The sequence below is a fragment of the Pundamilia nyererei genome, unplaced genomic scaffold (genome assembly GCF_000239375.1).
Source record: "Pundamilia nyererei isolate P.nyererei 1_Seehausen unplaced genomic scaffold, PunNye1.0 scaffold00330, whole genome shotgun sequence".
NCBI classification, from domain to species: Eukaryota; Metazoa; Chordata; class Actinopteri; order Cichliformes; family Cichlidae; genus Pundamilia; species Pundamilia nyererei.
The window spans coordinates 32,536-46,877 of NW_005187731.1; the positions used below are offsets into that span (position 1 = coordinate 32,536).

The 14,342-nt window shown below is 42.9% G+C and overlaps 2 protein-coding genes across 2 annotated transcripts in view; both read left to right on the forward strand.

The window, feature by feature from the left end:
- Positions 1 to 5,481, forward strand: part of stox2b (storkhead box 2b) — a 27,690-nt gene extending 22,209 nt beyond the window's left edge. The window contains exon 4 of the mRNA XM_013915607.1: positions 1,914 to 5,481. Coding sequence (XP_013771061.1) covers positions 1,914 to 2,118 — 205 coding nt within the window. The 3' untranslated portion in view covers positions 2,119 to 5,481. The remainder of the gene's footprint in view (positions 1 to 1,913) is intronic.
- A 1,487-nt stretch (positions 5,482 to 6,968) lies between these two features.
- Positions 6,969 to 14,342, forward strand: part of enpp6 (ectonucleotide pyrophosphatase/phosphodiesterase 6) — a 33,839-nt gene continuing 26,465 nt past the window's right edge. The window contains exons 1-2 of the mRNA XM_005751847.1: positions 6,969 to 7,485; positions 12,639 to 12,818. Of these exons, the coding sequence (XP_005751904.1) occupies positions 7,230 to 7,485; positions 12,639 to 12,818 (436 nt within the window). The 5' untranslated portion in view covers positions 6,969 to 7,229. The remainder of the gene's footprint in view (positions 7,486 to 12,638; positions 12,819 to 14,342) is intronic.

Sequence of the window (14,342 nt, forward strand, 5' to 3'; positions counted from 1 at the left end):
TAACTCGAAATTTCGAGTTTCGAGTTATGGATACTAGCTTTTTTTTTTTTTAGTGGCGGAAACGGGCTTCCATACAGTACATTCTTACTAGAAAATAAAGTTTGTTTTGAACATAATTACCTCATAGGATGGAATTCAAGACAGAAGGTGATTTATAGGAATTTAATATTTCTTTCATTTCTTAATAACTGCACAACAATTGTTGCCTTCTCACTGAGCTTCTTGTTGATGGTCTGGTCCGTGTGCTCCTGGTAGAGCATCAATCACTGTGGACACTAGTGAGCGTAGCATGCTTCCTCATGCTGGGTAAACATATTTAAGTCTTATTTTATTCTTTTTTAAGTAAAATTGCAAACATTTTATAGGAGGAAGCTGAACACAAGGATTTAGCCTCCATTAGAAAAACAAAATGCTTCCAGCCTCTGAGGAGGGGGTCAGTTTTTTCTGAGCCCATTCAAGTTGAAGGAGCCAACCGTGCCATCCTACTCTGGATCACTGCAAACACAAAGCTTTAGTGAGTCTCCTTTGCCCATCCCAGCCAGCCTGTGGGAGCCTCTACAAGTCATCCTTCAGATCATTCAGGTTGCACAACAAGTCTTTCATTCTGATACTTTGTGTTTGTGCGATATTTATATTTGAGCTCTTTGTATTTTTCACACGGGGCCATGTAGGACTCAATTTTTCCCCTTAATGATAAAAATCCTTTATTTAGAAACTGCATTTTGTGTTAACTTGTTATCTTTGTCTAATGTTTAAATTTAAGTTTAAGAAACATTTAAGAAATATTTAAATGTGAAAAACATACAAAAAATAGGAAAGAGGCCAATACCTTATTAAATGTAACTCTGTGATGTGTTATTTCATTTAGTTTAGTCAGTTACTGTCTGTACTGTGTCGGCTGTCACCACAGGATTCTGATTCTGAGTGATTCTGAAATGAAGAATGAAATTGGTCACAATAATAAATATAATAGTAATAATAACAATAATAAAATTAGACAAAAAGCGAGATTTGAGGTAGCTATAGTGTTATATCAGTTTAGCAGATAATAACAATGACAATAGCAGCTACTATATATACCAATCAAAAGTTTTTCCAGTTTTTATTGAAAATCATACAGTTTAATGTCTCATTGCATTTTGAAATGAAAGCATAGGACAAATAAGAAGTTAGAGTGAAAAAACGATCAAAATCAGTTTATAGACCAAATATATTCTGGCTCATCAAAGTCGCCCCTGTGATATAACAGCTGAACACAGCCGTGGCTTCTTTCTACAACACAAATCAAATCTTCTCCCACATGTGGAGCAGATGTTCCCATGAATGTGGACCTTGTAGCTGCTTTGCTTTCGCTCTTCTGTCCAGTTCAAACCAGCTCGATGGGTTTAAGTCTGGAGACTGTGCCGGACCTCCATGTTTCCAAGCTCACCCTCGTGTTCTTTGTTCCTGAGGTGGTTCTGCCACAGCTTGGACTGTGTGGGGTCTTTATCCTGCTGTAGGATGAAGCCCTGACCAACTCGGTGCATGTAGGAAGTAACAGCAGCAGCTTTCAAGGCTGATCAGCCTCCGTTGCTGCAGAACAGATTTAAAATGTTTACCCGTGTTGTCCCTGAAAAAGGCCTTTTTGTATAATTGTGAAATGTACATTCTGTTACAGTTTTGGTGACCTTACCTTTGTTTTAAACCGCTGGCAGTTCAACACTTACCTTTGTACCATTTCAAGCTGTTCACTGGACTTGAACGACTGCAACAAATAACTGTAGAACTGTTCTCAGACTTTTAACTAGTAGTTTATATACACAAACACATGTGTATGTATATATGTACACACACACACACACACACCAATGTCAGCTTGAAGAACCTTCTCTTATGGTTGTGTTATTTCTAATTGTGTCTCTGTCACTCTGCAGAACGAGAGAGAGCTTAGCATCTAACACCTCTTCAATAGTGGAGAGTAACCGGCGGCAGAATCTGGCCTTGAGCCCAGGCCACCTCAACATCACCACTGGAAACGGTCCTCCTTTCTCCTTCCGTGCCATTCCAGAACCTGCTGGCACCCAACCAGAAAAACTCCAGAAGCCCAGTGCCTGCCTTGCGTCAATCACCAGCGTCTAGGGTCAGAACTAAGGGCTGGGCAGAACACAGAGCCAGTGGACTGGTCAGAAAATCAGTCTGCATGCACTGTTACAGTGAAAGCTGACAGACTGACTGGCAGTGCAGCTGTGACAGGTCCTTTGTGATTATACCTGCTAACACACATATGGATGGACAGACAGGAAGTTAGATCCCCAGGAAGCAGCTCGTTCACACAGAACTACACACACCAGGATATTGCACACTGTCATTCTCTAGCCTCTAGTTTACACACTACAGCTTTTGTGTTTTTCATACGTGTGGGTTCGAGTGAGTGAGTGACTGAGCGAGTGACTGAATGCTTGGATAATCTGTAATCTCAGGTTATGTTATTTTCACGCCCATTCAGCTGCTTAAGATTACTTAACCCCCTCCTGTGGTGTCAACTGGTATTACACCCTGAGAAGCATCAGTCCTCCTGACCTATAAGGGGTTCCCAGAGTTTCACTAACCGATTCTTGCTCATTACTTGTCTCTGTTTGCCCTCAAATAACATTTGCCAATGGCAACACCCTTTAAGGTGCAGTGCCACAGAAAATGGCAATAAAAACCTTTATCATCACTCCAAAACATAACAACACATGTGAAGTGGTTATAAAGGACAGTTGTTTTGTTTTATACGAGAACATTTCTGTAGAATGTATGGAAGCATTTCTTATGTCTATGGTGCCCATCTGAACTCCCCGACACTGTTGGTGGTTTCTGTGCAGGCAGCAGTTAAACATGGACGGCTGCAGGTCCAGAGATGAGATTGATGATTACAGACTTTTACCTTTTGTTCTTTTTGTTACCCTTCATGTCCATTGGCTACAGTCCATCCAACTGTCTTATTAGTCCAGTGGACATAGAGTCCCTTGTCCAGTCTCATAGAGGAAAAACCCCAAAATCAGTGATCAGATTTACATTATAAATCTATACATTACAATACTCTACACCGACAACTACATTTGTGTAGTATATTATGTGTGTAGGTAACATGAAATATTTCTTGGTATCCTGAGTCGCTTTCTTGTTGAGATTCATTTCATTCAGGTTCTGGACGTATTTATTCGATGAGTTTTAGACGCTGTTGAGGCTCTACAGGCGTTATTACGGCTTATTTCACTGCTCGTCTTTCCTCCTATAATACAGATATCGTCATTCTAGTCACAGTAACCACCACCAACAATCTGGAGACTATAAGCAGCGCGTTGTTGGAAATACTACCTCGACAAGACAACACAATAAAGGAAAAAACTCTGAACAAGTGAATCAAACAACAAAATTTAGACTCCTCGATGTGAAACGGCTTTAATCAGTGGACATGAGGGGTCAACGTTTACTTGTTTACTAAAATAACCGCCCACGTTCCAGAGACAGGAAGTGCATGAGAGATCACGTTATAAATCCTTGTGTGAGAACAGCAAAGTCTGTGCTACATGTTAATGTGCCATGTACAACATTGCAGTTGCACTTGTAGTGACTTAGAGTCCAACACAGAATGCAAGCTCTAACAAACAAAGCATCCAGTCTGGTATACACACACAGAGAAAAAGACAGGGATTTGACATTTTTAGTATTTTTGCACAGCTTTTTCGCCGATTTATATTTTTATCAAGTTTATAAATACTTCAAACGGCTTGAATCAAAACCTTGAGCTCTTCACTCCTGGTGCTAAGATGCTTTGTGGTCAGCGAGACTATAATTAAAAATGAAGACAATATGGTGAGATTATAGTGTCATACGGCTGCTGTGCTTGCATATCTCTGGCACTGACCATTCTCCCGTTTACTGGCCAGCAGCACAGAGTCCAGACTGACTGGCAGGTGGAGCACCTGACTACGTCACAGTGATGTGTGAACTAAAAGCTACATTTGAAAATTGTTATAAATCATGCTTGAAATTGGGCTCCACAACCTCTGTAGTGTTTTAGCAGTGATTTCCTCTCATCCCTTTTTCTGTTTCACTGTTGCCATCCGGTAAGTTTCTCTCTACTTATACCAACTACCTCCATAGAAGCGAAAGACAGTCGGAAACATCACTGTCATTAGCCTCTAGCCTGCGAATGTCTTACAAACACATGTATTCAGTGCTCTCCAAGAGTAGGTTAACGGTACAGTGATATTTCACCCTACCGTCTGTGTATATACGGCATATTCAACTGACACATGAACAGTGTGGAGTAAAAGCTGCTCGTGTTGGATTCCAATTGACTTTTAGAGGGCACCATAAATATACTATCACACTACATATCAACGTGTCGACGTCACTGTTCTTTTCCTTTACTCCATCCAGTGCTGACTTTCAGAAAAGTTCTCATTAAAAACAATTTCACATCCACATTTCACTTGTTGTGTAACTGACGTCATTTGTTGGTCTTTGCATTTTCCCCTGTGTTGTTCTACATCGGGTCCCCTGCAGTTCTTGGGTTGTATCCCTCAGGGATGTTCTGTTCTCTGGAACAGAGTGTTCAATGTTAAGTATTCTAGAATTGTAGCCCTTAGTCAATCATGCCTGAAGGTTTCTACCACTTTTACCAGTTTCAGTCACCTTTTGTCAGTATTCAACAAATCTGCGAAACATCCTTTATCTCTGTAATAAGGTTCTCGTCTCTGCTCTTTCCCTAGAGTAGGTCGTTTTTCTTACTACCGTTACACTAGGATTTTAGTCCCAATTATACTTTCACACATAGGTTGTTTGTGCCATTTGTACCCACGTTGTAAGACTATAGAAAGATGAGAATAAGTCCCGATATCACTGCTCCACCCTCACCACTGAGAGTGAGTGCTGTCCCTGCAGATACAGAAACCTTAGGCTTACTGTCACAGCTAGGTTGAAGCCTCAATAGTAGAAATGAATCTCTGCATCTCTTTTACCACGTTTGAAGGTTTTTAGCTCTTGTTCCACAGCAGCGGGGTCCTTCTTTGTTCCACCAGTGAAACGGGGCTTTGTGTGCCTGCTGGAACACGTGTCTCTCATCTCTAATGTTTGCACTGCTCCCTACCCCGAGCCTCCACATTGTCGCCTGGCCCAGTGGCCTTACATCAACCCTTCTCCAGCACAATCCCTGTTTCTACAGTGACAGTCCATGAAATGTCTTCCCTCAACATTAGCGGTTGTTTTTAAGACTGGAGATTCTCAACAATAACAATGTTTCTAATGGTGACAATATGTCATACCTGTAAATTATGTTCATCTGTTATAACTAGTCAAAACAATTTAAATAATAAAAAGGAGGGATTTTTTAAAAATGTCTATAATATCCAAAAGTCCCTTTGATGTGTCGTACTGGTGTTACTGTTGTTGTAGTGTATGTAATGCCTAATGGGGATTGTGTTACTTTTTATGATAATAAAATAACAATGTTTGGTTACATCGCTGTCTTTTCATTCATTACTGCAGCCTTCTTTAAAGCGATGCTGCCAGAGCTGCAGCATAAGAAGGGCTCCTGCAGATGTGTGTGATCTGCCACTCCAGTGATTTTACTGCTTGATACATTTTAAAAGCATTTCTTTTGATATTCAGTGTGGATGAAACAAATACGTGTCATTAGTCTGCATCATATCTTTGGTTTCCATGAATATGTTGTCGTTTTGCCTCCACCAGCAAACACCGATATGTAACCGAAGCTTTAAAGGGTTCAACAAAGAACTGCAGTATTGCATCCTGTCTCAGAGTGATGCTGAAAAACGAGTTCATGCATTTGTTACTTTTTGGCTGGACTGTCCTCCACTAGCTATGCTTCTGTCGGTCTAGGCTGATGCACTGCTCGACAGCAGTGGGCCACAGAGCTGATGGGTCCTGGAGCCACCTTCTCTTTTCCTTAATCTGCATACATTGTGCTGTCCTGTGTGGTGCAGGCCCGGGTCCTCCCTGCCGGCCTGGTACTCTGTCTCTTCGCCCCGCTCTCTGGGTTGGGATGGGTGCCGCTCTGTTCCCGGAGACTGGGACTCAGGTAGGCACCTTTGGGGATGGCTGTCTTGCACCTTTGGGAGTGGGCATGGCGCCTGGGTTGCGTTGGCCAGTGCTCTGCTTGGGTTTCAGGTCTGTTCGGTGTCCCTCAGCTTCTGCGGTGTGGTGGGCCCTTCTGGTTGACTTATACTAGATCTCTGTGGGGGCTTTAAACATCTGTGCAGTGCAGGTTTCTTCTTACTCTTTGCTATCAGCTGTGACCAGTCTGGAGCTTCTTGGTTTTACTGATGATTTTGGTGAGCGTTGTGGGCGTGCACCTGTTCTTACAAGTTACCGTACTACCTGGTGTTATCTAGACAAGTGTCCTCACCTTTGTGTGAATGTTTGGTCTCCAGCCTCAGGGTGCACTTTTAGGGGTGTGCACGTACACACAGACACAAAGAGGTTGGGGGGGGGCTAATGATGTTTCGAAATAATATTGATTGTCAGATGCCTCAACAGATAAATGATAGTAACATGTGAGCCATTTAGGCTGTGGCTGGCAGTAACTTAAGAACCAATGCCTCTCCACTGAAGTGAATGAAGGAGGAGAGAGCTGAATGAACCTCTCTGGGAGGAGCAGAATACGTCATCTTTTCATCACGCAAAAACCAAGACAAAGTTAAATTCAACAATAAGTCCTATAAAGTCTTATGACTTATGACGCGGAGTAAAGTTAAGGGTTTCAAATGTGAGCGATATGATTTCGAGCCTGAAGCCCATCAATGAAATGCTTCTTGAATGTGCTCGAGAACAACATGCATGGCTGTGGATGATCTTTAGGCGGATACTGACGGGCGACCACCGCGCATGTTTAATGTTCTCGTGCAGCCCCTCATAGGCTGACTGTCGAGGCTCATAGTTACCTCTGGATAGTGACAGGCGGAAGGAGAAGTAGTTCCTATCAACTAGGTGCTATGTTGGTGAAATCATGATGGTGGAGTATTTATTTTCATGTTAATATAAAATACACATTTGCCCCGTCTATGAATCTTTCTCTGCACGAATGCTGTTATCGGAAGTCGATGATCAGTGATCGGCACAGCCAACAGGTTCGCATCGAGTGCGCACTGAGAAACCTTTGGCAGCTGCTGCTGCGGCACAGGGGCAAACTCCCTCTGCCATAAAGTTTTAGACAGAGAAGCAGATCATGCGTTAATGTCATGTCCAGCAGAAAGACTCCTGCGTTCTGCCCTCGGACCGTCCTGCTGCTGCTGCTGCTGTTTGACGCAGGACAGCTGGGTGTCGAGGCGCACCCGTTACTCGTGTTCTTGATCGATGGATTCCGCTACGACTACATGGATGACCTGCACCATTTACCCGGATTTCGTGAGCTTGTGGAAAATGGTGTGAAGGTTGACCACTTAACGCCGGACTTCCCAAGCTTGTCATACCCTAATTATTATTCCTTGATGACAGGTAATCCGTCTCTTTATGCGTCTCTGTAGCTTCTAACACAATAACTGATATTGTAAGAAGACATTAGGTGTAACTCCCAGCTGATCAAACAAATACGTTTGATTTAATCAGCTGGGGAAATGTTTTAGGCCCTAAACAACCAGATCGAATTACCCGGACATGTAAAACATGTAAAACATGTAAAACCCAAGAACATAAAAGTTACACTAGAGGCGCCCTGAGAGGCCTTTTAATTATACATAAAAGCGCATTAACTTTGAGGCCGTGAGAGGACAACAAAAAACACATAAATAGAAAAAGTAGGTGATTAAAATCCAGCCGTCTACACGACACATTAGTTTATTAGAGTCCGTGTGCGATTTGCACATTCCTGTGTTGTCCAGCAGTGTAATGGCGGCTGGATAGTTTCAAGCCTTGCATCCTAAGTCATCTTCCTGACGGATCAGTTTGTGTTCAGAGTTTCAGCTGGGACTGCCTGCTCACAGACGGGAAGCTCTCACTTTCTCCAAAGCTGTTTGGATGCTTCTTTTTACGCTGCTAATGCTTAACTGATAATAAGAGACTTCTCTGTAATCTCTGACTGCCTAGTTAAACATCAGCTTTATACTGTCTAAATCATTTAAAAAGAAAGTCTGTCTGCAGTTAGTTTAATATGTAATAATTGAAGTTAACTATCTGAACATGGCACATGAAAAGGCTTCTATCCACACAGACGAGATTTAAACATCACAATACTGATGAGTTTGGGTTGTGCTGTATAAGAGAACAGCAAATATTCAGGGATACACACAGAACAAGGTTTATGACCAATACTGATACTGTAAATGTGTAAATCTGCCAGCAGTCTTTTGATTTTTTTTATACAAAATAGAAAAAAATACTTTGGAGATATGTCTCTATGCGTTTTGCGTACCTTAAAGTAACACGCAAATATAAATTGTTAAAGCATAAATATTTGTTTGCCCATAAATAATTTTTACTCAAAAAAAATCTACTTTTGTTTGCCAATAAATTATTTGAATTTGTTACAATAATTACGAGAGTATAACAGAAGAAAAATGTGATACAAAATTACAAGACAATCTTGGAGACTGTGTGCAGTGTTATTGTAACTTTCTGTCATTTATACAACAGAAAAGTCAGTAGAACTGTAATGTGCTAAAATCCAGAGCAGTTTTTGTTTGCCAGAACTCTTGGCAAGGGGGGGGGGGCTGATTCAACACACAATGGCCTGAGGATAGAAACTCCTCTTGAGCCTCTCTGTTCTTGTTCGGATGGTGCAGAACCTTCTGCCTGATTTCAGAAGCTGCAGCAGTTCGTTGCTGGGATGGGACGGGTCCTTCAAAATCAGAGTTGCTCTAGTCCAGCAAGTCCTGACGTAAATGTCCTGTAGGGAGGGAGAGCAGTCCTGCAGCAGCTGTACGGATCACTCTCTGAAGAGCTTTTTTATCCTTCACACAGCTGTTTCCAAACCAGGATGTGATGTTCTGTGTGAGGATGCTCTCCACAGCGCCTGTATAGAAAGTCCTGAGGATCGCTGGAGAGACCCTGAACTTCCTCAGTTGTCGTAGGTGGTACAGGCGCTGCCTGGCCTTTTTGGTCTGGACATGAGTGTGGGCAGCCCATGTCATACGATAAGAGTGTGACGATAAAATGCAAACTGTGCCCAGGACTGACACAGACTCATTTCATATGGATAACAGAAGTTCAGAAAGCATCCACATAAACACACTAACAGAAAATAAGCCAAGAACTTGGAGTGATAGTACAGTCTAGTGAACCCCAGACCAGCAGCCAGACCTCAACCTAACAAAAGGCTTGCAGCCTCTGTTTCTTGGTGGTAACTGTTCTGAAGTTTCTTTACACTTGATGTTTGCTTTGGGTTTCGTTGATTTTGTGCATATGTAAATACTTCATGAGGGTAGGGAGTTGTGTTGGTGTGTGCGACTATAAGGTATATACTGTTAACTTGTGACGATGCATTTCAGGTCATTTTATAGAGTAGTGAGAAAGTAATGTAACGAGGGGTGAAACAGGTAACTTTCTGTGCGAATAATTGAGTAACATACTGCATTACTATCAATATAAGTAATATATTACTCTTAAAAGACTTTTAAAGAAAGTCATTGTCAGCACAAACATACGATAAAATTAGAAGCACATAGTGAAACTGAGGCCAACGCTGGTTTTAATGAGCCAACCTCACACACAGCTCACACACTCTCTTATGGCACGCACCGGCGAATACCCACCTTTTAAGTCCACGATACATATTTCATATGTTACATGTTACAGTCAAATAAAAAGTTCAATCCAATTTATGTAGCGCACAATATTGTAAGATTAAAACGCTACAATAACCTGATACAAAGAAACCCAACAATCAGACAGCTGAGCACTTTAGCGACAGTGCTAAAGGTGTGAAGGAGAAACCCTCAGTGCATCATGGGAAACCCCAGCTGTGCCCTGTGTGAAAGGCGCTGTAATAAAAGGACGCGGCGTGCGCTCTGAAACCCATTCGTTTCTATTGCCACGCAATAAAGGTTCCTGTTGTGCTGAGCCGAGCACAGAGTAACCAGGAGTACTTGCACATGTTCAAACCGGCTGACCTTTGACCTCTGTGCATTGCGACGTACCTTCAACAGAAACAAAGCCTACAGCTGTGCAAAGTTCAACCACATGATAAAGGAAACCACTCTGTGCGTATCCGAGTCATGTGACCCTTTTGACAGAAGTTTACGTGCATATAAAGGGACCTGCATTACAACAGCTCTGCAGACCTCAGGGGTGTGGAAATGTCACACTCTTCACTAGTGGGGATAGTTACAAAGCTTTCTTCTTCATGAATGAGCTGTACAGGTTTTTTTAATTACACATCTGGACACAATAAAACACAAATTCTCATAGAAGATATAAAGTCATATCCAGTACACTTAGAGCGGCCGCACAAAATGACGTACAAGCGGAGCACAGCCGCCAGTGCAACACGAATTTGGGGTCCTGCGCTCCAGCTAGAGGTGAGTGCAGCGCACGCCGCATCTGATGTGAAAGGGTCTTTACTCTATTGCAGCATAACTAAGGCTGGATTCTGAGTCTCTGAGGTTTAGCAAAAAGGAAAGTTTGAAGCCTAATCTTGAAAGTAGAGATAGTGTCTGTCTCCTGAATCCAAACTGGAAGCTGGTTCCACAGAAGAGGGGCCTGAAAACTGAAGGCTCTGCCTCCCATTCTACTTTTAAATACTCTAGGAACAACAAGTAGGCCTGCAGAGCAAGAGCGAAGCGCTCTAATAGGGTGATATGGTACTACAAGGTCATTAAGATAAGATGGGGCCTGATTATTTAAGACCTTGTATGTGAGGAGCAGGATTTTGAATTCTGGATTTAACAGGAAGCCAAAACAGGAGAAATCTGCTCTCTTTCTAGTCCAGTCCCACACTGCACAGAGCAGGAGGTATGAAGTGCAGCAAACAAACCCTCAAGATGTGCTTATAATAACAATTTTATAGACAGTGATACTAATTATAGTGGGGGGGAGAGTGGGGGTCGTGAAATGTTTTCTTCTTCCTGAGGGGGCGTAACAGAAAACAATTGAGAAGCAGTGCCCTGAGTCAAGCTGAGAAAGAGAGATCAACGTGGTTGCTAGAGTTGCAACACGAGAACGTGCAGCAGCTAACAGCAGCTGGAGCTTTGGGAGCTGGAAGCAGATCTCGCGTGAATGGCCTGCAGTTGACCATCGATCACCAAGCGACGACTTGCCAACTGTCCGCACGAAACCAAATATGGATGTCGACTAACAGAGCTCTCGTCGTGGCCCCCAAAGCCCCACTGATGATGAGGATGATGAAGATGATGATGAAGAAACATCTCTTGACTTGAGCCATCACTCACTAACTGCAGCAGAAACCTTCATCCGTGCCCTTGTCACCACCTGGCTTGATAACTATAATGGAGCAGCTCCAGTATGTCCAGAGCTCCTCCAGGCTTCTATGAGCCACTACGCTCTGGAAACATCAACGCCACCCTCAGAAATCTCCTGCTCAAGTCCTGCATTACTTCCAAATCCCTCAATGCCCTGGCCCCTCAGTACCTCTGCTGCACCCATACACACAGTCTGGGTTGCTGCATCCTCAGCTATGGGTCTGCTTTCTGTCCCACACGCCCACCTCCACCCCTGTGTGGCGGCCCCTCACCCTCATATGAGCCCCATCACTGAAACTTCTCAAAACTCAAGTCTTCAACGAAACCTTGAACCTTTAGCCTTGTTTTTGTTTATTTATTCTGTTGTGAAGCATCTTTGGGTTTGTTGGAAGATAAATACATTATACACATCTAAGTCATTAATATTATTATTATTACTTGCTGAACCAGGGGCCCGAAGACTTGTGTTCACCTGACACGGCCTCTTAACAGGTCACAGAAGTAGGTCAGGTCTGGGTCCAGAGGGTGGCCAGATTGTTCTGTCATGATTACAGGTTAAGCTGTTTATTTAAAAAGGTGAAGTTTGTGTGGTGATAAAAGAATCTGAGCGGAGCTAAACATGAGTGGCTATGAAGGAGCGTCTGTAAGAGGAAGAAGGTCGTCAGCGTGCTACGGCTGGACATGCAGTTACGTGTGATCTGGAGCAGCAGGTAGTTCGAGGGAAGCACAGTAAAGGTAGAGGAGGGCCTAGTGGCATTAAGAGATTTGATTGGACAATCCAGTGTGAATAATGAAAATGAACCAATGAGCTGCTGTCAGTGTTTGTAGGGCTGATGCACGGCGGCCCATCTTTGTAATTTGAGGTACTGGGACACTGAGGTGAAACTATTCATTTTTTACCTGATGTTTTTATTTAAAGGTTTTTTGGGAGAAAATATTTCAGTATTGCAGCTGGTAAGGTGTACACTAAATGTTTCCTGTGGCTCTGTGAGCTAATCCAGATTATTGCCTGAGCACAGGATGATCAGTGTAACACAGGAACTAGAGAACCCCGTAGGTTCCTCTGTGGGGTTCTCTGGGGTTACAGGCTTTGCTCCAGGCAGCAGAACTATCATAAACAAAGGTTTTTATGGGTTTAATAATGATTTACAAAGCGATGTGCGCTGAGCTGTGGGGCAACTTTTGTCTTGCACACAGTGTAATGTTACTTTTTATTATTATTGTTCTTATTATTAGGCCGTCACTGTGATATTCATCAGATGACTGGAAACTACATGTGGGATGAAGTCTCCAAGAAAGAATTCCTAATTGGGACCAATCCTGACAGCCGGTTGCCAATTTGGTGGGACGGGTCAGAACCACTGTGGGTCACCTTGCAGAAGCTGGGAAGGAAGGTTTTCATGTACTACTGGCCAGGTACGTGCACACGATCAATGTGAAATTCTATCTGAAGTTGTCTGTTTATTAAGGTGGTAAGTGGAAATGCGATGGCAAGCTGTTATTTGCAAACTGCACATTAGCTAAAAGTAGCATTTATCAGCGCTCACAGTTTTGGTGACCAAAATAGGGAAGCAACTGTCGATTCAGCATCAATTATTCCGTCAAGTAATCGGATAAGAAATGCTTTCGTCTGATTATCGAGTGATAATAAATATTCAAATGAGAAAAAAACATCTTTCGTTGGTTTCCATTTTAGACACTGCAATGTTTGAAGGTTTAACTGCATCCGTGGATAAAAGAAAACAAAGGAACCCTTGGATCGTGCTGACGTGCCGTCATTGACGTCGAATTTTAATTTTAGGTACAGTCAAAGTCAAATAAAACAAGATATGTACACAACCTAAGGTATAAAGGATTTACCTTCACTATTGTTTATGCTGCTGAAAGCAGCCGTTATGATGGCGTAGACTTATATAATAACCTAACAATCCTCAGGTCATGTAAAGAAAGGACGGCGGCCGTCAGCCTTCAGGAATCTGAGTAATTCAACCAGTCTGGGATCAGAGTGAGTTAACAGCTCAGGTCCAGTTCGTCTGCTCAGTAAACGGCTGCAGCCACTGTTAGCTATTTGTTATCACCTCCTCCAAACCTCAGTGATTTCTTAAAGGCCTGTGATCCCTCACCTCGAGGTGGCTGTGACTGTGTTTCTGGATCTTTAGGAATTGTTGCAACCTTCAGTTTGCTTTAGTTCACTCCTGTGGCACAGCAGTGTGACTCTTAGTGCTGTGGTGTTCTGTGTGGATTCTCTCTGGCGCTGTGGCTTTCTCCCACAGTCCAAAGTCATGTACAGGATCAGTTTCATTTGTGATTCTTAACTGTAGCTATAAATGTAAGCATGAATGGTTGACGGTCTCTTTTCCACGAGTAGCTACTTGGCTCCACTAGACTTGACGTTCGTGGTGTATCCATCAGACTCGGGGACCACGCTCTTGTGTTTCTCATTTCTGCTGTTCCAAAAGTGGCAGTTTTGATTTTCATGAAGGAGACGCTTTCATGACTTATCAGGTGATGCAACTGAGTACCTGACATGCAGTCTGGTGATGTTTTGTTTATTTAGGTAGGTACTGAAAAGATTCCTGTTACCAGGTACCATCAGAGATGGGCAGTAACGCGTTCCTGTAATCGGATTACTTTTTTCAAGTAACGAGTAAAGTAAAGGATTACTATTGCAAAAACGGTAATTAGATTATCGTTACTTTCCCGTAGGAACACTGCGTTACTGCGTTACTAAAACTGTGATTTTTTGCGAGAATGTCTCACGACAATGACGTAAGCGAGTGCGACGTTAGTGTCCGCTGTGCGTGGGAAGAAAACTTCTTTTTACAGCGAAAAAAAGACCCTAAACTTCCAGCAAGCACCGAGTAGCTACGACGTAATGGGAAACTCACAGAGAAACTCGCGGATTCTTCCACTGACCGCGGCACACCTGCACCAGGGTAA